We start from the raw sequence: 19146 nt of genomic DNA on the forward strand, positions 1-19146 counted from the left end.
TGCAGGAAGTTATGGACCTGTGTACGAACACGACTCCGCATGCACGCCTACAAACGTCGTGTTCACTAAGATGGCAACATGTCGAAATGTGCACGCCAAGTGATGCCTGCAAGCACTTCATCTCTGTAGGAGCAGGTTTGGCCAGATATGGTATGAGTATCGCAGGTGTGGACAACGTCGCCACTGCAAGGCACATCTCGAACTCTATCAGAGGTTCTGGGGCGGCGCCATCTTCGCCTATCTATATGTCTTTGGTCCATGCGCAAACGCTCTAAAGGGTAAGTAAAATTCCCGAGGGCCTGATAAGTACGCCTATGAAGCGAGATATTCGAAACCCCAGCAACATCCTGCGACGTAGCAGCTCAACACGCAAGAACACCCGTCCTTGCATAATATGCAGGATCCTGCAGCACACTATCAAGAGCAATAGATTAACCAGCTATTAATAATGGCTCACGTTGTACACGTATGCAGCTATTTTGACGAGCACGCCGCTGCTGGGTATAAACACCAGCTGGTACACATAAATGCTGATGTGCCTGATTATTTAATCTCCTGTGTCCCAAAAGTAACCCCTTTGTGTCCCAGAAAGGCTCGAGGCTCTGTTTGATTGCGGTGATATTATTGCACCGTAATCGAAAGTATTGATGATAGATGTACCAGGATAGATGTACCAGGATTGCAGCTCCTACACAGAACACTAATAATACCTGACTACTCAAGAGCACGAGTGCAACTCGGAGAAAGTCGCATTGGATGGGATCTGGCTTTGCTCTTCACACATTTGGAAAGGGTGACGAACAAGTAGGATTCCACACAAAACACTCAATACATGTACCCTGGTTTGAGGATAGCTCACCGCTGTGGTGACTGCAGGGCGTTCGATGCCGGACTACCAGCGACACCGGAACGCCGCGATACCGATAGCTCAATGGGGGCAAACTTATAGCAGTGATCCCCGACAGACCACCTTGTGTGTTTGCTACGTTTGTTCTGGTTGTTTACCTCGGTACAATTCCTGTACCAAAAAGCGGTTGGACCAGTTGGCCCTTTTGCCGACGGCGCCTCTCCGACAGACGATACTAGTATCGCTTTCTGAATTAATCACTGCGGCTCTTGATTTCGTTTGTTGTTTTTGGGATCTGCGTGGTTGAATCCGTGGTGTAGGGTTGCCCCGGATGTTTTGGGTGAGGGTGCTGGCAGAATAAGTATCGTCATCCTTGCCAAAGCATGGACAGCCCAGGGCCACTGGCCTGCTGGAGCTAGAGCACCGTGCGGACCTCATGTACGCTGCCAGCCAGAGCTGCTCCCTACTCATTCCAACATTTCTCCTCTCTTCCACACGCAAGCGACATCCCCAGCTCCCCACAGTCAAGCAACCATGGCTCTCTCCAATCTCCTCAAGGTTTTCGCTCTGCTCGCTCTCCTGACGCTCGACGTCAAGGCTGCTAGCTCGGAGCCCGCTCGACGTCTCCGTATTGAACCGTCCGACAACAACCTCGAGCTGCCAGCAGCTAGGGAACTGGCCGGGAAAAACTCCATCAAGTGGATGAAGATTATCAAGGATAATATCAAGAACCAACCACTCATCGACAAGGCCTACGAGAATGCCAAGAAAATCAAGTATTACGCAGAGAAGGCCAAGGGCAAGTAGCCGCGTCATGATACATAGCGATTCATTAGCGCTCCTGCGCCTCTTCGTCGTCGAGTCTTTTCACCTTATTCGAACTAATACACCTGCCGGAACCAATACCCGAACGTTTGAGCTTGTTGACTAAAACGTTCCTAAACTACGTGAGAGGTGGCGCTCATCGATACGCGGATCGGTGGTTACCCTAGACAGCTTTAGATGGCTCTAAAGTCATTAGTGTACCTCACTTTCACCCATAAGATGGTTATCAAGAGAGGGTGTTCTCCAAAAGAAGACGTCGTTGATCGTCTAGGGCCTGACCAGTTAGTTCACCAAAGCAGTCCCAGAAGCGTAGCAAGTGGCCTGCACTGCGGAGTATCTATCCGCGACGCTAATCTGGCACCTCCAGACGACCCCTTGTTACCAGCCAAAACTGTGCTACTCTTTTCTAGGTCGAAAGGGGTAGCAGGTGTGCCGTCGATGTCACAACCGAGAGCTCTGTATTATTGTTGGGAGGGTTTATCCTGGAAGGGGAGAGGCTGCACACCAATTGAGCGGGGGGTATGCAGGAAGTTATGGACCTGTGTACGAACACGACTCCGCATGCACGCCTACAAACGTCGTGTTCACTAAGATGGCAACATGTCGAAATGTGCACGCCAAGTGATGCCTGCAAGCACTTCATCTCTGTAGGAGCAGGTTTGGCCAGATATGGTATGAGTATCGCAGGTGTGGACAACGTCGCCACTGCAAGGCACATCTCGAACTCTATCAGAGGTTCTGGGGCGGCGCCATCTTCGCCTATCTATATGTCTTTGGTCCATGCGCAAACGCTCTAAAGGGTAAGTAAAATTCCCGAGGGCCTGATAAGTACGCCTATGAAGCGAGATATTCGAAACCCCAGCAACATCCTGCGACAGTAGCAGCTCAACACGCAAGAACACCCGTCCTTGCATAATATGCAGGATCCTGCAGCACACTATCAAGAGCAATAGATTAACCAGCTATTAATAATGGCTCACGTTGTACACGTATGCAGCTATTTTGACGAGCACGCCGCTGCTGGGTATAAACACCAGCTGGTACACATAAATGCTGATGTGCCTGATTATTTAATCTCCTGTGTCCCAAAAGTAACCCCTTTGTGTCCCAGAAAGGCTCGAGGCTCTGTTTGATTGCGGTGATATTATTGCACCGTAATCGAAAGTATTGATGATAGATGTACCAGGATAGATGTACCAGGATTGCAGCTCCTACACAGAACACTAATAATACCTGACTACTCAAGAGCACGAGTGCAACTCGGAGAAAGTCGCATTGGATGGGATCTGGCTTTGCTCTTCACACATTTGGAAAGGGTGACGAACAAGTAGGATTCCACACAAAACACTCAATACATGTACCCTGGTTTGAGGATAGCTCACCGCTGTGGTGACTGCAGGGCGTTCGATGCCGGACTACCAGCGACACCGGAACGCCGCGATACCGATAGCTCAATGGGGGCAAACTTATAGCAGTGATCCCCGACAGACCACCTTGTGTGTTTGCTACGTTTGTTCTGGTTGTTTACCTCGGTACAATTCCTGTACCAAAAAGCGGTTGGACCAGTTGGCCCTTTTGCCGACGGCGCCTCTCCGACAGACGATACTAGTATCGCTTTCTGAATTAATCACTGCGGCTCTTGATTTCGTTTGTTGTTTTTGGGATCTGCGTGGTTGAATCCGTGGTGTAGGGTTGCCCCGGATGTTTTGGGTGAGGGTGCTGGCAGAATAAGTATCGTCATCCTTGCCAAAGCATGGACAGCCCAGGGCCACTGGCCTGCTGGAGCTAGAGCACCGTGCGGACCTCATGTACGCTGCCAGCCAGAGCTGCTCCCTACTCATTCCAACATTTCTCCTCTCTTCCACACGCAAGCGACATCCCCAGCTCCCCACAGTCAAGCAACCATGGCTCTCTCCAATCTCCTCAAGGTTTTCGCTCTGCTCGCTCTCCTGACGCTCGACGTCAAGGCTGCTAGCTCGGAGCCCGCTCGACGTCTCCGTATTGAACCGTCCGACAACAACCTCGAGCTGCCAGCAGCTAGGGAACTGGCCGGGAAAAACTCCATCAAGTGGATGAAGATTATCAAGGATAATATCAAGAACCAACCACTCATCGACAAGGCCTACGAGAATGCCAAGAAAATCAAGTATTACGCAGAGAAGGCCAAGGGCAAGTAGCCGCGTCATGATACATAGCGATTCATTAGCGCTCCTGCGCCTCTTCGTCGTCGAGTCTTTTCACCTTATTCGAACTAATACACCTGCCGGAACCAATACCCGAACGTTTGAGCTTGTTGACTAAAACGTTCCTAAACTACGTGAGAGGTGGCGCTCATCGATACGCGGATCGGTGGTTACCCTAGACAGCTTTAGATGGCTCTAAAGTCATTAGTGTACCTCACTTTCACCCATAAGATGGTTATCAAGAGAGGGTGTTCTCCAAAAGAAGACGTCGTTGATCGTCTAGGGCCTGACCAGTTAGTTCACCAAAGCAGTCCCAGAAGCGTAGCAAGTGGCCTGCACTGCGGAGTATCTATCCGCGACGCTAATCTGGCACCTCCAGACGACCCCTTGTTACCAGCCAAAACTGTGCTACTCTTTTCTAGGTCGAAAGGGGTAGCAGGTGTGCCGTCGATGTCACAACCGAGAGCTCTGTATTATTGTTGGGAGGGTTTATCCTGGAAGGGGAGAGGCTGCACACCAATTGAGCGGGGGGTATGCAGGAAGTTATGGACCTGTGTACGAACACGACTCCGCATGCACGCCTACAAACGTCGTGTTCACTAAGATGGCAACATGTCGAAATGTGCACGCCAAGTGATGCCTGCAAGCACTTCATCTCTGTAGGAGCAGGTTTGGCCAGATATGGTATGAGTATCGCAGGTGTGGACAACGTCGCCACTGCAAGGCACATCTCGAACTCTATCAGAGGTTCTGGGGCGGCGCCATCTTCGCCTATCTATATGTCTTTGGTCCATGCGCAAACGCTCTAAAGGGTAAGTAAAATTCCCGAGGGCCTGATAAGTACGCCTATGAAGCGAGATATTCGAAACCCCAGCAACATCCTGCGACATAGCAGCTCAACACGCAAGAACACCCGTCCTTGCATAATATGCAGGATCCTGCAGCACACTATCAAGAGCAATAGATTAACCAGCTATTAATAATGGCTCACGTTGTACACGTATGCAGCTATTTTGACGAGCACGCCGCTGCTGGGTATAAACACCAGCTGGTACACATAAATGCTGATGTGCCTGATTATTTAATCTCCTGTGTCCCAAAAGTAACCCCTTTGTGTCCCAGAAAGGCTCGAGGCTCTGTTTGATTGCGGTGATATTATTGCACCGTAATCGAAAGTATTGATGATAGATGTACCAGGATAGATGTACCAGGATTGCAGCTCCTACACAGAACACTAATAATACCTGACTACTCAAGAGCACGAGTGCAACTCGGAGAAAGTCGCATTGGATGGGATCTGGCTTTGCTCTTCACACATTTGGAAAGGGTGACGAACAAGTAGGATTCCACACAAAACACTCAATACATGTACCCTGGTTTGAGGATAGCTCACCGCTGTGGTGACTGCAGGGCGTTCGATGCCGGACTACCAGCGACACCGGAACGCCGCGATACCGATAGCTCAATGGGGGCAAACTTATAGCAGTGATCCCCGACAGACCACCTTGTGTGTTTGCTACGTTTGTTCTGGTTGTTTACCTCGGTACAATTCCTGTACCAAAAAGCGGTTGGACCAGTTGGCCCTTTTGCCGACGGCGCCTCTCCGACAGACGATACTAGTATCGCTTTCTGAATTAATCACTGCGGCTCTTGATTTCGTTTGTTGTTTTTGGGATCTGCGTGGTTGAATCCGTGGTGTAGGGTTGCCCCGGATGTTTTGGGTGAGGGTGCTGGCAGAATAAGTATCGTCATCCTTGCCAAAGCATGGACAGCCCAGGGCCACTGGCCTGCTGGAGCTAGAGCACCGTGCGGACCTCATGTACGCTGCCAGCCAGAGCTGCTCCCTACTCATTCCAACATTTCTCCTCTCTTCCACACGCAAGCGACATCCCCAGCTCCCCACAGTCAAGCAACCATGGCTCTCTCCAATCTCCTCAAGGTTTTCGCTCTGCTCGCTCTCCTGACGCTCGACGTCAAGGCTGCTAGCTCGGAGCCCGCTCGACGTCTCCGTATTGAACCGTCCGACAACAACCTCGAGCTGCCAGCAGCTAGGGAACTGGCCGGGAAAAACTCCATCAAGTGGATGAAGATTATCAAGGATAATATCAAGAACCAACCACTCATCGACAAGGCCTACGAGAATGCCAAGAAAATCAAGTATTACGCAGAGAAGGCCAAGGGCAAGTAGCCGCGTCATGATACATAGCGATTCATTAGCGCTCCTGCGCCTCTTCGTCGTCGAGTCTTTTCACCTTATTCGAACTAATACACCTGCCGGAACCAATACCCGAACGTTTGAGCTTGTTGACTAAAACGTTCCTAAACTACGTGAGAGGTGGCGCTCATCGATACGCGGATCGGTGGTTACCCTAGACAGCTTTAGATGGCTCTAAAGTCATTAGTGTACCTCACTTTCACCCATAAGATGGTTATCAAGAGAGGGTGTTCTCCAAAAGAAGACGTCGTTGATCGTCTAGGGCCTGACCAGTTAGTTCACCAAAGCAGTCCCAGAAGCGTAGCAAGTGGCCTGCACTGCGGAGTATCTATCCGCGACGCTAATCTGGCACCTCCAGACGACCCCTTGTTACCAGCCAAAACTGTGCTACTCTTTTCTAGGTCGAAAGGGGTAGCAGGTGTGCCGTCGATGTCACAACCGAGAGCTCTGTATTATTGTTGGGAGGGTTTATCCTGGAAGGGGAGAGGCTGCACACCAATTGAGCGGGGGGTATGCAGGAAGTTATGGACCTGTGTACGAACACGACTCCGCATGCACGCCTACAAACGTCGTGTTCACTAAGATGGCAACATGTCGAAATGTGCACGCCAAGTGATGCCTGCAAGCACTTCATCTCTGTAGGAGCAGGTTTGGCCAGATATGGTATGAGTATCGCAGGTGTGGACAACGTCGCCACTGCAAGGCACATCTCGAACTCTATCAGAGGTTCTGGGGCGGCGCCATCTTCGCCTATCTATATGTCTTTGGTCCATGCGCAAACGCTCTAAAGGGTAAGTAAAATTCCCGAGGGCCTGATAAGTACGCCTATGAAGCGAGATATTCGAAACCCCAGCAACATCCTGCGACGTAGCAGCTCAACACGCAAGAACACCCGTCCTTGCATAATATGCAGGATCCTGCAGCACACTATCAAGAGCAATAGATTAACCAGCTATTAATAATGGCTCACGTTGTACACGTATGCAGCTATTTTGACGAGCACGCCGCTGCTGGGTATAAACACCAGCTGGTACACATAAATGCTGATGTGCCTGATTATTTAATCTCCTGTGTCCCAAAAGTAACCCCTTTGTGTCCCAGAAAGGCTCGAGGCTCTGTTTGATTGCGGTGATATTATTGCACCGTAATCGAAAGTATTGATGATAGATGTACCAGGATAGATGTACCAGGATTGCAGCTCCTACACAGAACACTAATAATACCTGACTACTCAAGAGCACGAGTGCAACTCGGAGAAAGTCGCATTGGATGGGATCTGGCTTTGCTCTTCACACATTTGGAAAGGGTGACGAACAAGTAGGATTCCACACAAAACACTCAATACATGTACCCTGGTTTGAGGATAGCTCACCGCTGTGGTGACTGCAGGGCGTTCGATGCCGGACTACCAGCGACACCGGAACGCCGCGATACCGATAGCTCAATGGGGGCAAACTTATAGCAGTGATCCCCGACAGACCACCTTGTGTGTTTGCTACGTTTGTTCTGGTTGTTTACCTCGGTACAATTCCTGTACCAAAAAGCGGTTGGACCAGTTGGCCCTTTTGCCGACGGCGCCTCTCCGACAGACGATACTAGTATCGCTTTCTGAATTAATCACTGCGGCTCTTGATTTCGTTTGTTGTTTTTGGGATCTGCGTGGTTGAATCCGTGGTGTAGGGTTGCCCCGGATGTTTTGGGTGAGGGTGCTGGCAGAATAAGTATCGTCATCCTTGCCAAAGCATGGACAGCCCAGGGCCACTGGCCTGCTGGAGCTAGAGCACCGTGCGGACCTCATGTACGCTGCCAGCCAGAGCTGCTCCCTACTCATTCCAACATTTCTCCTCTCTTCCACACGCAAGCGACATCCCCAGCTCCCCACAGTCAAGCAACCATGGCTCTCTCCAATCTCCTCAAGGTTTTCGCTCTGCTCGCTCTCCTGACGCTCGACGTCAAGGCTGCTAGCTCGGAGCCCGCTCGACGTCTCCGTATTGAACCGTCCGACAACAACCTCGAGCTGCCAGCAGCTAGGGAACTGGCCGGGAAAAACTCCATCAAGTGGATGAAGATTATCAAGGATAATATCAAGAACCAACCACTCATCGACAAGGCCTACGAGAATGCCAAGAAAATCAAGTATTACGCAGAGAAGGCCAAGGGCAAGTAGCCGCGTCATGATACATAGCGATTCATTAGCGCTCCTGCGCCTCTTCGTCGTCGAGTCTTTTCACCTTATTCGAACTAATACACCTGCCGGAACCAATACCCGAACGTTTGAGCTTGTTGACTAAAACGTTCCTAAACTACGTGAGAGGTGGCGCTCATCGATACGCGGATCGGTGGTTACCCTAGACAGCTTTAGATGGCTCTAAAGTCATTAGTGTACCTCACTTTCACCCATAAGATGGTTATCAAGAGAGGGTGTTCTCCAAAAGAAGACGTCGTTGATCGTCTAGGGCCTGACCAGTTAGTTCACCAAAGCAGTCCCAGAAGCGTAGCAAGTGGCCTGCACTGCGGAGTATCTATCCGCGACGCTAATCTGGCACCTCCAGACGACCCCTTGTTACCAGCCAAAACTGTGCTACTCTTTTCTAGGTCGAAAGGGGTAGCAGGTGTGCCGTCGATGTCACAACCGAGAGCTCTGTATTATTGTTGGGAGGGTTTATCCTGGAAGGGGAGAGGCTGCACACCAATTGAGCGGGGGGTATGCAGGAAGTTATGGACCTGTGTACGAACACGACTCCGCATGCACGCCTACAAACGTCGTGTTCACTAAGATGGCAACATGTCGAAATGTGCACGCCAAGTGATGCCTGCAAGCACTTCATCTCTGTAGGAGCAGGTTTGGCCAGATATGGTATGAGTATCGCAGGTGTGGACAACGTCGCCACTGCAAGGCACATCTCGAACTCTATCAGAGGTTCTGGGGCGGCGCCATCTTCGCCTATCTATATGTCTTTGGTCCATGCGCAAACGCTCTAAAGGGTAAGTAAAATTCCCGAGGGCCTGATAAGTACGCCTATGAAGCGAGATATTCGAAACCCCAGCAACATCCTGCGACGTAGCAGCTCAACACGCAAGAACACCCGTCCTTGCATAATATGCAGGATCCTGCAGCACACTATCAAGAGCAATAGATTAACCAGCTATTAATAATGGCTCACGTTGTACACGTATGCAGCTATTTTGACGAGCACGCCGCTGCTGGGTATAAACACCAGCTGGTACACATAAATGCTGATGTGCCTGATTATTTAATCTCCTGTGTCCCAAAAGTAACCCCTTTGTGTCCCAGAAAGGCTCGAGGCTCTGTTTGATTGCGGTGATATTATTGCACCGTAATCGAAAGTATTGATGATAGATGTACCAGGATAGATGTACCAGGATTGCAGCTCCTACACAGAACACTAATAATACCTGACTACTCAAGAGCACGAGTGCAACTCGGAGAAAGTCGCATTGGATGGGATCTGGCTTTGCTCTTCACACATTTGGAAAGGGTGACGAACAAGTAGGATTCCACACAAAACACTCAATACATGTACCCTGGTTTGAGGATAGCTCACCGCTGTGGTGACTGCAGGGCGTTCGATGCCGGACTACCAGCGACACCGGAACGCCGCGATACCGATAGCTCAATGGGGGCAAACTTATAGCAGTGATCCCCGACAGACCACCTTGTGTGTTTGCTACGTTTGTTCTGGTTGTTTACCTCGGTACAATTCCTGTACCAAAAAGCGGTTGGACCAGTTGGCCCTTTTGCCGACGGCGCCTCTCCGACAGACGATACTAGTATCGCTTTCTGAATTAATCACTGCGGCTCTTGATTTCGTTTGTTGTTTTTGGGATCTGCGTGGTTGAATCCGTGGTGTAGGGTTGCCCCGGATGTTTTGGGTGAGGGTGCTGGCAGAATAAGTATCGTCATCCTTGCCAAAGCATGGACAGCCCAGGGCCACTGGCCTGCTGGAGCTAGAGCACCGTGCGGACCTCATGTACGCTGCCAGCCAGAGCTGCTCCCTACTCATTCCAACATTTCTCCTCTCTTCCACACGCAAGCGACATCCCCAGCTCCCCACAGTCAAGCAACCATGGCTCTCTCCAATCTCCTCAAGGTTTTCGCTCTGCTCGCTCTCCTGACGCTCGACGTCAAGGCTGCTAGCTCGGAGCCCGCTCGACGTCTCCGTATTGAACCGTCCGACAACAACCTCGAGCTGCCAGCAGCTAGGGAACTGGCCGGGAAAAACTCCATCAAGTGGATGAAGATTATCAAGGATAATATCAAGAACCAACCACTCATCGACAAGGCCTACGAGAATGCCAAGAAAATCAAGTATTACGCAGAGAAGGCCAAGGGCAAGTAGCCGCGTCATGATACATAGCGATTCATTAGCGCTCCTGCGCCTCTTCGTCGTCGAGTCTTTTCACCTTATTCGAACTAATACACCTGCCGGAACCAATACCCGAACGTTTGAGCTTGTTGACTAAAACGTTCCTAAACTACGTGAGAGGTGGCGCTCATCGATACGCGGATCGGTGGTTACCCTAGACAGCTTTAGATGGCTCTAAAGTCATTAGTGTACCTCACTTTCACCCATAAGATGGTTATCAAGAGAGGGTGTTCTCCAAAAGAAGACGTCGTTGATCGTCTAGGGCCTGACCAGTTAGTTCACCAAAGCAGTCCCAGAAGCGTAGCAAGTGGCCTGCACTGCGGAGTATCTATCCGCGACGCTAATCTGGCACCTCCAGACGACCCCTTGTTACCAGCCAAAACTGTGCTACTCTTTTCTAGGTCGAAAGGGGTAGCAGGTGTGCCGTCGATGTCACAACCGAGAGCTCTGTATTATTGTTGGGAGGGTTTATCCTGGAAGGGGAGAGGCTGCACACCAATTGAGCGGGGGGTATGCAGGAAGTTATGGACCTGTGTACGAACACGACTCCGCATGCACGCCTACAAACGTCGTGTTCACTAAGATGGCAACATGTCGAAATGTGCACGCCAAGTGATGCCTGCAAGCACTTCATCTCTGTAGGAGCAGGTTTGGCCAGATATGGTATGAGTATCGCAGGTGTGGACAACGTCGCCACTGCAAGGCACATCTCGAACTCTATCAGAGGTTCTGGGGCGGCGCCATCTTCGCCTATCTATATGTCTTTGGTCCATGCGCAAACGCTCTAAAGGGTAAGTAAAATTCCCGAGGGCCTGATAAGTACGCCTATGAAGCGAGATATTCGAAACCCCAGCAACATCCTACGACGTAGCAGCTCAACACGCAAGAACACCCGTCCTTGCATAATATGCAGGATCCTGCAGCACACTATCAAGAGCAATAGATTAACCAGCTATTAATAATGGCTCACGTTGTACACGTATGCAGCTATTTTGACGAGCACGCCGCTGCTGGGTATAAACACCAGCTGGTACACATAAATGCTGATGTGCCTGATTATTTAATCTCCTGTGTCCCAAAAGTAACCCCTTTGTGTCCCAGAAAGGCTCGAGGCTCTGTTTGATTGCGGTGATATTATTGCACCGTAATCGAAAGTATTGATGATAGATGTACCAGGATAGATGTACCAGGATTGCAGCTCCTACACAGAACACTAATAATACCTGACTACTCAAGAGCACGAGTGCAACTCGGAGAAAGTCGCATTGGATGGGATCTGGCTTTGCTCTTCACACATTTGGAAAGGGTGACGAACAAGTAGGATTCCACACAAAACACTCAATACATGTACCCTGGTTTGAGGATAGCTCACCGCTGTGGTGACTGCAGGGCGTTCGATGCCGGACTACCAGCGACACCGGAACGCCGCGATACCGATAGCTCAATGGGGGCAAACTTATAGCAGTGATCCCCGACAGACCACCTTGTGTGTTTGCTACGTTTGTTCTGGTTGTTTACCTCGGTACAATTCCTGTACCAAAAAGCGGTTGGACCAGTTGGCCCTTTTGCCGACGGCGCCTCTCCGACAGACGATACTAGTATCGCTTTCTGAATTAATCACTGCGGCTCTTGATTTCGTTTGTTGTTTTTGGGATCTGCGTGGTTGAATCCGTGGTGTAGGGTTGCCCCGGATGTTTTGGGTGAGGGTGCTGGCAGAATAAGTATCGTCATCCTTGCCAAAGCATGGACAGCCCAGGGCCACTGGCCTGCTGGAGCTAGAGCACCGTGCGGACCTCATGTACGCTGCCAGCCAGAGCTGCTCCCTACTCATTCCAACATTTCTCCTCTCTTCCACACGCAAGCGACATCCCCAGCTCCCCACAGTCAAGCAACCATGGCTCTCTCCAATCTCCTCAAGGTTTTCGCTCTGCTCGCTCTCCTGACGCTCGACGTCAAGGCTGCTAGCTCGGAGCCCGCTCGACGTCTCCGTATTGAACCGTCCGACAACAACCTCGAGCTGCCAGCAGCTAGGGAACTGGCCGGGAAAAACTCCATCAAGTGGATGAAGATTATCAAGGATAATATCAAGAACCAACCACTCATCGACAAGGCCTACGAGAATGCCAAGAAAATCAAGTATTACGCAGAGAAGGCCAAGGGCAAGTAGCCGCGTCATGATACATAGCGATTCATTAGCGCTCCTGCGCCTCTTCGTCGTCGAGTCTTTTCACCTTATTCGAACTAATACACCTGCCAGAACTAAAAAGGAAACGTTCAATCTTGTGAGGTGGAGCTCACCCGGACATCGGAAGTCGTTAGTTAACGAAGTGAGATCAATGTACCCCACTGAAAAATGAAAATGAGGTGGAGCTCATCGATAAACGAACCGATAATGATGTACTTGATCTTCGACGACTTGACCAGTTCATGAACCCAAGCACCCCCAGAGATGTAATCAGAATCCTGCATCGTTGGGTATCTCTGCACGACGCTGCTGGCCCTTCCAGACGAAAGTCGAGCACCCCCTTGTTCGTAGCCAAAAGTCCGCTATTCTGTTCAAGATCGGAGGGATGCCATCGATGGCACAACTGAGAGCTCTGTGTTGCTGTTTGGAAGGGTTAATCCTGAAAGGAGAGAGACTGCACGCGAGTGGGCTCTGGAGGAAGTCGGGGGCCATTTTACGAACACTCGTGGCGACTTGAGGGAGTTCGCTACAAAACGTCGTTTTAACACCAGCGTGTACTTGTCGAAATCTGCACCAAGTGCTTCATCTCTTAAGGGGAATGATATGGTATGAGCAGGGTTTGGTAGTAATGGCTATTCTTCTGAACTACTGCCAGTAGTTCGCCAGTAGTAGTAGTAGTTACACTGCTCGGACATTCCCTACTATAGTACTGGCGACGACCAGCTAAACAACCGTTGTGTGGTCCACATTGTATCACTGCTCAGACCTTGCCTACTACTGTAGTAGAAGTACTATAGTACTACGGAACTACTGGCGACGACCAGCTAAACAACCGTTGTGTGGTCCACATTCTCGAAGATCGCTGCGATGGATGGACAAAGCTTCTGTATCTTCTCCAGGGGAGCCTTCGTCACGAGCCCCCACCGCACCAACACAGACAAGCGTCCCACGAAGATTTGAGGAGACAGTCTCTCTCAAAACCTCGCGAAGCGAAAAACCCCACGAAGACTCTTCGTGGGGTTTTTCGATTCGACCTCACTGATCGGTTTGAGGGGGGGAGATAGCGATTTTTGCCACACCAAGACGGACGTCTTCGCTTTTCTTCGTGTTTGAGTTGGCTAAAACAACTATTTGTTTTATTGGCTAATTTGGCGTGAAAGATTTCACGATAAATTTCATGAAGGGCCAAAGAACGAATAGCCGCCGTCCAGCAAGACCAAGATGGTGGTGACCCGGTCGCAGGCGGCTACTGCGCAAGCCGCTGCAGAAGCCGCTCTACAAGCCACAATACAAGACCCCGAGCCACATGACAACATGACTGCGATCGTTGAGGTTCCGAGTTCGGCCACCTCTCCAACTTTGATCCAGGTTGTCCCAGATGCAGAAGACCAGCTAGCAAACCTTGCTGAGCGCTGTTTGGCTCACACACAGGCTCTGGCCGGTGAGCACGTTATGCTAAAGTTCCAGCAGGAAGGTCTCAATCAAGCGCAGCAAGCAGCGCTAGTGGCTGTTCAAGGTTATGCGGAGTCGGGGTTGAATGAGCTGGCCAACAGGCAGTTGGTCATCGTCCAGGAGTTTCAAGGTGCATTGGCCTCTACTCGATCCACATTTCAAGAGCAGATGACTCGTCTACAAGATCTATACGCAGATTTGGGAGCAAAACTGGAGGGACAAGTCAACAAGAGTCTTGCCCTGGTAGTTCAAGACCTTCAGCGCGATTCGCAGTCCGCTCTTCAGGCCCATACTGACGGAGCCAACCAGATTGAGCGCACTGTCAACGCTAAGGTTGAAGCCGGTTTCAAGGAGATGAATGACCGTGTGCAGCAGCAAATTGTGGAGCAGCTGACATCTCGCCTAGGTTCCAACCCTGCCAAGGATGTGGAGCAGCTCGTACTAAAGTCGACCGCCGATGTGGAATCTCAAATTCGGGGCACCTTGGAACTCCATCTTGAGGAGATGCTTACAAGCAAGTTGGATTCATACAACGAAGTGAACATTAACGAGAACGTTAATGAGCTTATGCAGAAACTCGTAGAGACGTCTGTATCGAATATGGCGCATCGCCTGGAGCAGTCGTTAGACCTTCGGCTTGATCAGATTCGGCAGGAAACAAAGCGTCGAGTTGATTCCAAGTTTTCTTCAAACGATACTACTGCCGAAGATATCCAGCAACTTGTTACGCAAGAGACCACTCGACTGGTACGCCAAGCTGAGTCGCGGATGCAGAAAGTTGTCACTGCCGCTCGGGCAGACATGAACCTTCAAGTTCAACGTCAAGCTGATGCTATATCTATCTTGCGCGAGCAACTTCAGCAACGCCAACCACGCGTGGAAGGAGTCTCTAATATGGATACACTTGAAAGAAAACTGAAGGAATTTATAGTGGATGAAGTTGCCAGGCAAGTGGATCTTATTCAACTACCCCCAACAGATGATGAGATGGGTCAACACTTTGCTAATTTGGTTGGATCTGAACTAGCAAGAGTTCTTGACGAACGCCAAATCCGACCATCCGTTGAAAATGCATCAGATTCAGCTGAAATCAAACGGTCGGTTGAGAGCAGTATCCACTCTATAATTTCAACCGTTCGTGACGCTGTCAATCAAGCTACGCTCCTTGAGGCTGGTACCGACGGAGGCAGAGCCAGAGATACGATTCAAGAAGGAGATACAGATGCTGACGACGATTATGGCCTGTAAGAAGAAGATCGTCAGATGCAACAGAAAATGAGGGAAGCATTAGTCCAGGCTCAAGAAGTTGAGTGCAAGGAACATATTAAAGGAGAGCAAACCAGTGGATCGTCTGTGCGTCTCACAAGCGCTGCGGCAGATGATATACAAGAAAGAAGTAGCGTACCAAGAGAAGACAGGTTGAGCGCACGACAAAATCCCAGTAATGGACATCGTGGCAATTTACGCCGCGACGGCCATAGGCTTGGACTACGTGCAACTTCGGCCCGTATTCAAAATCAAGTCGCGAAGAGGGCCGAAGCCTCAGCACAGCGATACGATTCTCGATCTTAAGTCATTGTCAGGTGCTGGTGCTTACGTAGTACGCAGACAGAATTCGTAGCTCGTAATGTGATAAATATTATACACGTAAGAAATGAACGTAAGACACTAATTCTTCGGGAAGACGTGGAGGCATCCGTCTCCAGGACTGTATAATGAAGCAGTTGTAGGAGCATCAATCAAGGGTGTGCTGGTGGGAGCTTCTGTCGTTAGAGCCGATGTTGGTCATGACCGAGTGAGTCATCATCGGGCGACCAGCGTTAATGCGCTCCGTAAATGCCTTGCTCGCGTACGCGCTCCTAGGGAGCACGTAGTTCACGGCAAACCAAGAGGGAACTGCCCACAACCAGCCAAACAGCGTGTAGCCGCCACTACAACCGATCACAACAATACGGTTGAGTAGCCATCGAAATCAATCCAGCCGATCACCGAAGTCACAATCTGGGCAAGCACGAAAGCAACCAGCAGCAGGTTGCGCAGCTTCTCAGCAAAGAACCAGTTGTTGCTGCTAGCGGTACGCGTCACGAAGAGCAGGGCCTGACTGGAGATCGACACCTGCAGGTGCACCAGCGACCGACGAACACTCCCCTTCCGCTGAATACCAGGGCCAATCATCTCGTTGTCGCGAGTCCACGTCGAGTTCCAGTTGCTGAAGCCCCAGACTTAGTCGCAGAAGCTCACCTCGTTCGTGGTAGACACTTCACCGTTGCCGATGAGGGCCACACCCTTGCCCAGCTGAGCAGCCGTGAACACGTCATAGTCGCCCTCGTACGCGGCGCCGCCCTGGCCCAGCGTGTAACCGTGCACGTACTGGTTGTACCCAACCTCGGCCAACGGCTTCGCGTCGTTCGGCAGCCAGTTGAGGTGCCGCGAGGTCCTCGAACAGCTTCGTGCTCGAGTCGTACTTCTCCTGGTACTGCGTCCAGTACGCGTCGATGACGCTCTCGCGGAAAGTGCCCACGTCCGACACGCTAGCGGCCTGCGGCACACTGCCCGTCATCTCACCGCAGCCTGTCGCGTTGTTCGCCATCACGCACGTCTGGTACTGATCCTGGAAGAAATCGTGGTAGTTCTTCATGCAGCTCACGCATAGGGTCTCCACGCCAGTGCTCTCGAAACAGCTCGAGTTGGTGATGATCGCGAGCAGAACGATCGTCAACAGCGACAGCCAGGCCGAACGAGATCGACGAGATGAACACCTCGCGCAGCTTCCACGAGTCCAGGTGCGGCGACGCCACCACGTTATCCTTCGAGATCGTCAAGATGGTACCGTCATTCAGGATGGCAAGAATCACCACAAGAATCGGGGGGGGGGGGGGGGGGGGGGGGGGATAGTACCAGTTCCACGCCAGCGTCAGGATGCCGAACGTGAACACGATGCGCACCGTCATGGCGATCGAGTATATGGCGTAGTTCTTCATGCGCAGGAAGATCTCACGGCTCATGCGTATGGTCGTGATGATCACACTCAGATCAGGCGGAACAAGCACAATATCAGTGGCAGCGCGAGCAGCGTCCGTCGCATCGTCCACAGCAATACCTATGTCGACCTGGGCCAGCGCCGGCGCGTCGTTCACACCGTCGCCCGTCATGCCCACCACCTTGTCCAGCGACTGCAGGTGCTTCACGATCTCGAACTTGTGCTCCGGGAACACCAGAGCGAAGCCGTCCGTGTCGTAGATCATCTGCGCCAGTCCATGGCGCCTGGTTGAAGAACGAAGTGTCCAGGATGCTCGTCGGCATTCCCAGCTGACGGCACGTCTCCACAGCAATGGCCTTCTGGTCACCCGTGACCATCTTCACCGCGATGCCCAGCGCAATGGCCTTCTTCACCGTGTCGGCCGTGTCGTGGCGAGGCAGGTCGAACAGCGGCAGCAGACCGACCATCTGCCACTCGCACTCCTTCACGGGCACGTCGCCGCTGCGAGCGATACCCACACCCAGACCACGGTAGCCGCGTGACACGAACTTGTTGATGCGGTCCTCCACCTCCACGCGCATGGCGTCAGCGTTCACGTCCGTGGCCAGCACCACCTACAGGTCGCCCTTCACGGCACGGAAGATCTCGCCCGTCTTGTTGTCCTTGAGCTTGGCGATCGTGCGCTTCGTCGTCGGTGTAGTGCAGCAGCGTGTACTCATCCCACATCGTGTCCTACAAGTTGTGGCACACAATGTCGATGGCCTCGTTGTTCTCCGTACGGGCCGACAGCGCACCGCACCGTCCGCGGTGAAATTGTTGTACGGGATTAGGTTGTCCATGTCGGTGGTCCGAGCACAGCATCTGCATGTTGTCCATCACCTCACTGCACGCGTCATGATGGCGTTCTCCTTTGCAATCGCCGACGAATCGATGACCAGCGTCACGAACAGCACTGTCGGCATGGCCACGGGTATATCGTCCACGATTATCACCAAGATTTTGGCCATGCCCAGGAAGCCGTCCGCCTCAACCACGCACAGTTTTTGCGAGGTGCGGCTGGTCATCTGCACCACCAGCTCCACCACGCACCAGAACAGGATCGTCACTATGCAGAAGTTGCCCAACGTGGTCAGTATCGGCCTGCAAGCTTGGTATCGCTATGGACATTTGCAGGTACGAGTTTATTACGACGTCAGCCGTTGTTTTGAAGAGTACTCTTACACCTCTTCCTTTTGTTCTTCATACAGCGTAGCACTCGAAACAAAGTTTGCCATCATGTCATCCATGATACTGTCCATATCCGTATAAATGTCGGGGTCTGCATCAAGTGGGAAGGTGAAACACGATGGAGTATGTTGCTTGTGTTGCCCACGAGGGATTTCTTCACATTGCAGTAGGTCGATAAAATCGCGGTTACGATTTAAAAACGAGCACATGTCAATGTTTTGCTGGGATAAGCTGGTGCGTTGAGTGGTTACCATGTTTCCACTTACACTGAAATCTCGCTCAATCTGACAAGATGACATCGGGACAGCAAAAAGCACCTTTACCACTTTGGGTAGCAGTCGGTAGTTACCTTCACGTTCCATTCTCCCCCAAAACGAAAGCACTGGTTCTGGTTTGTTGTTATCCGAAGCACGTAGAGGCTCAATTGGATCGTTCATCCACCTGTCAAGTTCTTCATCGAGAAACCGGTGCAAGTGATTATTGTTCTGTGGCAGTGGCCTACTGCTCCGTGGTGCGAACATCTCCTCTAACTCGTTGTAATAAACTGGAGGGGAACTGGGCGTTGGATCACGCATGTCACGCGGCTCTGCTACTCGCTCGATCAAGTTCCGCAACTGGTCACGAATGAGTTGATGCACCTTGTCACGTTTTTCACAAGCTGCGCGTCCACTATCTCCATGGTTCTGGCAAACTTTCAGTATGACAGCATTAAGGTTATGCCTTGGACTTTTGAACACGGGGTGCAGTTTTTGCTGCATTTCAAACACGTAAGATGTTGTCGCCATCTTGGTTTCGTCATAATACCTGATAAAGAAACGCTTGTCGAGCGCTTCCTGAAGAAGAC

The 19146-nt window shown here is 51.2% G+C and overlaps 9 protein-coding genes across 9 annotated transcripts; 7 read left to right on the forward strand and 2 right to left on the reverse strand.

Annotated features, from left to right (window-relative positions):
* Positions 1 to 1381: 1381 nt before the first annotated feature.
* On the forward strand, positions 1382 to 1654 carry KRP23_11928 (uncharacterized protein; the record flags this gene model as incomplete). Its single annotated transcript, XM_067882508.1, has 1 exon — positions 1382 to 1654. The coding sequence occupies one exon, from the start codon at positions 1382 to 1384 to the stop codon at positions 1652 to 1654; it is 273 nt and encodes a 90-aa protein (XP_067740099.1).
* Positions 1655 to 3576: 1922 nt separating this feature from the next.
* On the forward strand, positions 3577 to 3849 carry KRP23_11929 (uncharacterized protein; the record flags this gene model as incomplete). The annotated part of the gene is made up of 1 exon (XM_067882510.1): positions 3577 to 3849. One exon carries the CDS (start codon positions 3577 to 3579, stop codon positions 3847 to 3849), a length of 273 nt encoding a protein of 90 aa, XP_067740100.1.
* A 1921-nt stretch (positions 3850 to 5770) lies between these two features.
* Positions 5771 to 6043, forward strand: KRP23_11930 (uncharacterized protein; the record flags this gene model as incomplete). The annotated part of the gene is made up of 1 exon (XM_067882511.1): positions 5771 to 6043. The coding sequence occupies one exon, from the start codon at positions 5771 to 5773 to the stop codon at positions 6041 to 6043; it is 273 nt and encodes a 90-aa protein (XP_067740101.1).
* Positions 6044 to 7964: 1921 nt separating this feature from the next.
* KRP23_11931 (uncharacterized protein) lies at positions 7965 to 8237 on the forward strand (the record flags this gene model as incomplete). The annotated part of the gene is made up of 1 exon (XM_067882512.1): positions 7965 to 8237. The coding sequence occupies one exon, from the start codon at positions 7965 to 7967 to the stop codon at positions 8235 to 8237; it is 273 nt and encodes a 90-aa protein (XP_067740102.1).
* A 1921-nt stretch (positions 8238 to 10158) lies between these two features.
* On the forward strand, positions 10159 to 10431 carry KRP23_11932 (uncharacterized protein; the record flags this gene model as incomplete). The annotated part of the gene is made up of 1 exon (XM_067882513.1): positions 10159 to 10431. The coding sequence occupies one exon, from the start codon at positions 10159 to 10161 to the stop codon at positions 10429 to 10431; it is 273 nt and encodes a 90-aa protein (XP_067740103.1).
* A 1921-nt stretch (positions 10432 to 12352) lies between these two features.
* Positions 12353 to 12625, forward strand: KRP23_11933 (uncharacterized protein; the record flags this gene model as incomplete). Its single annotated transcript, XM_067882514.1, has 1 exon — positions 12353 to 12625. One exon carries the CDS (start codon positions 12353 to 12355, stop codon positions 12623 to 12625), a length of 273 nt encoding a protein of 90 aa, XP_067740104.1.
* A 1239-nt stretch (positions 12626 to 13864) lies between these two features.
* KRP23_11934 (uncharacterized protein) lies at positions 13865 to 15343 on the forward strand (the record flags this gene model as incomplete). Its single annotated transcript, XM_067882515.1, has 1 exon — positions 13865 to 15343. One exon carries the CDS (start codon positions 13865 to 13867, stop codon positions 15341 to 15343), a length of 1479 nt encoding a protein of 492 aa, XP_067740105.1.
* A 693-nt stretch (positions 15344 to 16036) lies between these two features.
* On the reverse strand, positions 16037 to 17656 carry KRP23_11935 (Plasma membrane ATPase 2; the record flags this gene model as incomplete). The annotated part of the gene is made up of 5 exons (XM_067882516.1): positions 16037 to 16249; positions 16337 to 16390; positions 16467 to 16902; positions 16994 to 17359; positions 17415 to 17656. The coding sequence occupies 5 exons, from the start codon at positions 17654 to 17656 to the stop codon at positions 16037 to 16039; spliced, it is 1311 nt and encodes a 436-aa protein (XP_067740106.1).
* A 33-nt stretch (positions 17657 to 17689) lies between these two features.
* KRP23_11936 (Plasma membrane ATPase) lies at positions 17690 to 18139 on the reverse strand (the record flags this gene model as incomplete). The annotated part of the gene is made up of 2 exons (XM_067882517.1): positions 17690 to 17807; positions 17955 to 18139. 2 exons carry the CDS (start codon positions 18137 to 18139, stop codon positions 17690 to 17692), a joined length of 303 nt encoding a protein of 100 aa, XP_067740107.1.
* Positions 18140 to 19146: the final 1007 nt, after the last annotated feature.

This window comes from Phytophthora ramorum (assembly GCF_020800215.1).
Source record: "Phytophthora ramorum isolate Pr-102 chromosome Unknown Phyram_PR-102_s0013, whole genome shotgun sequence".
Taxonomy (NCBI): Eukaryota; Oomycota; class Peronosporomycetes; order Peronosporales; family Peronosporaceae; genus Phytophthora; species Phytophthora ramorum.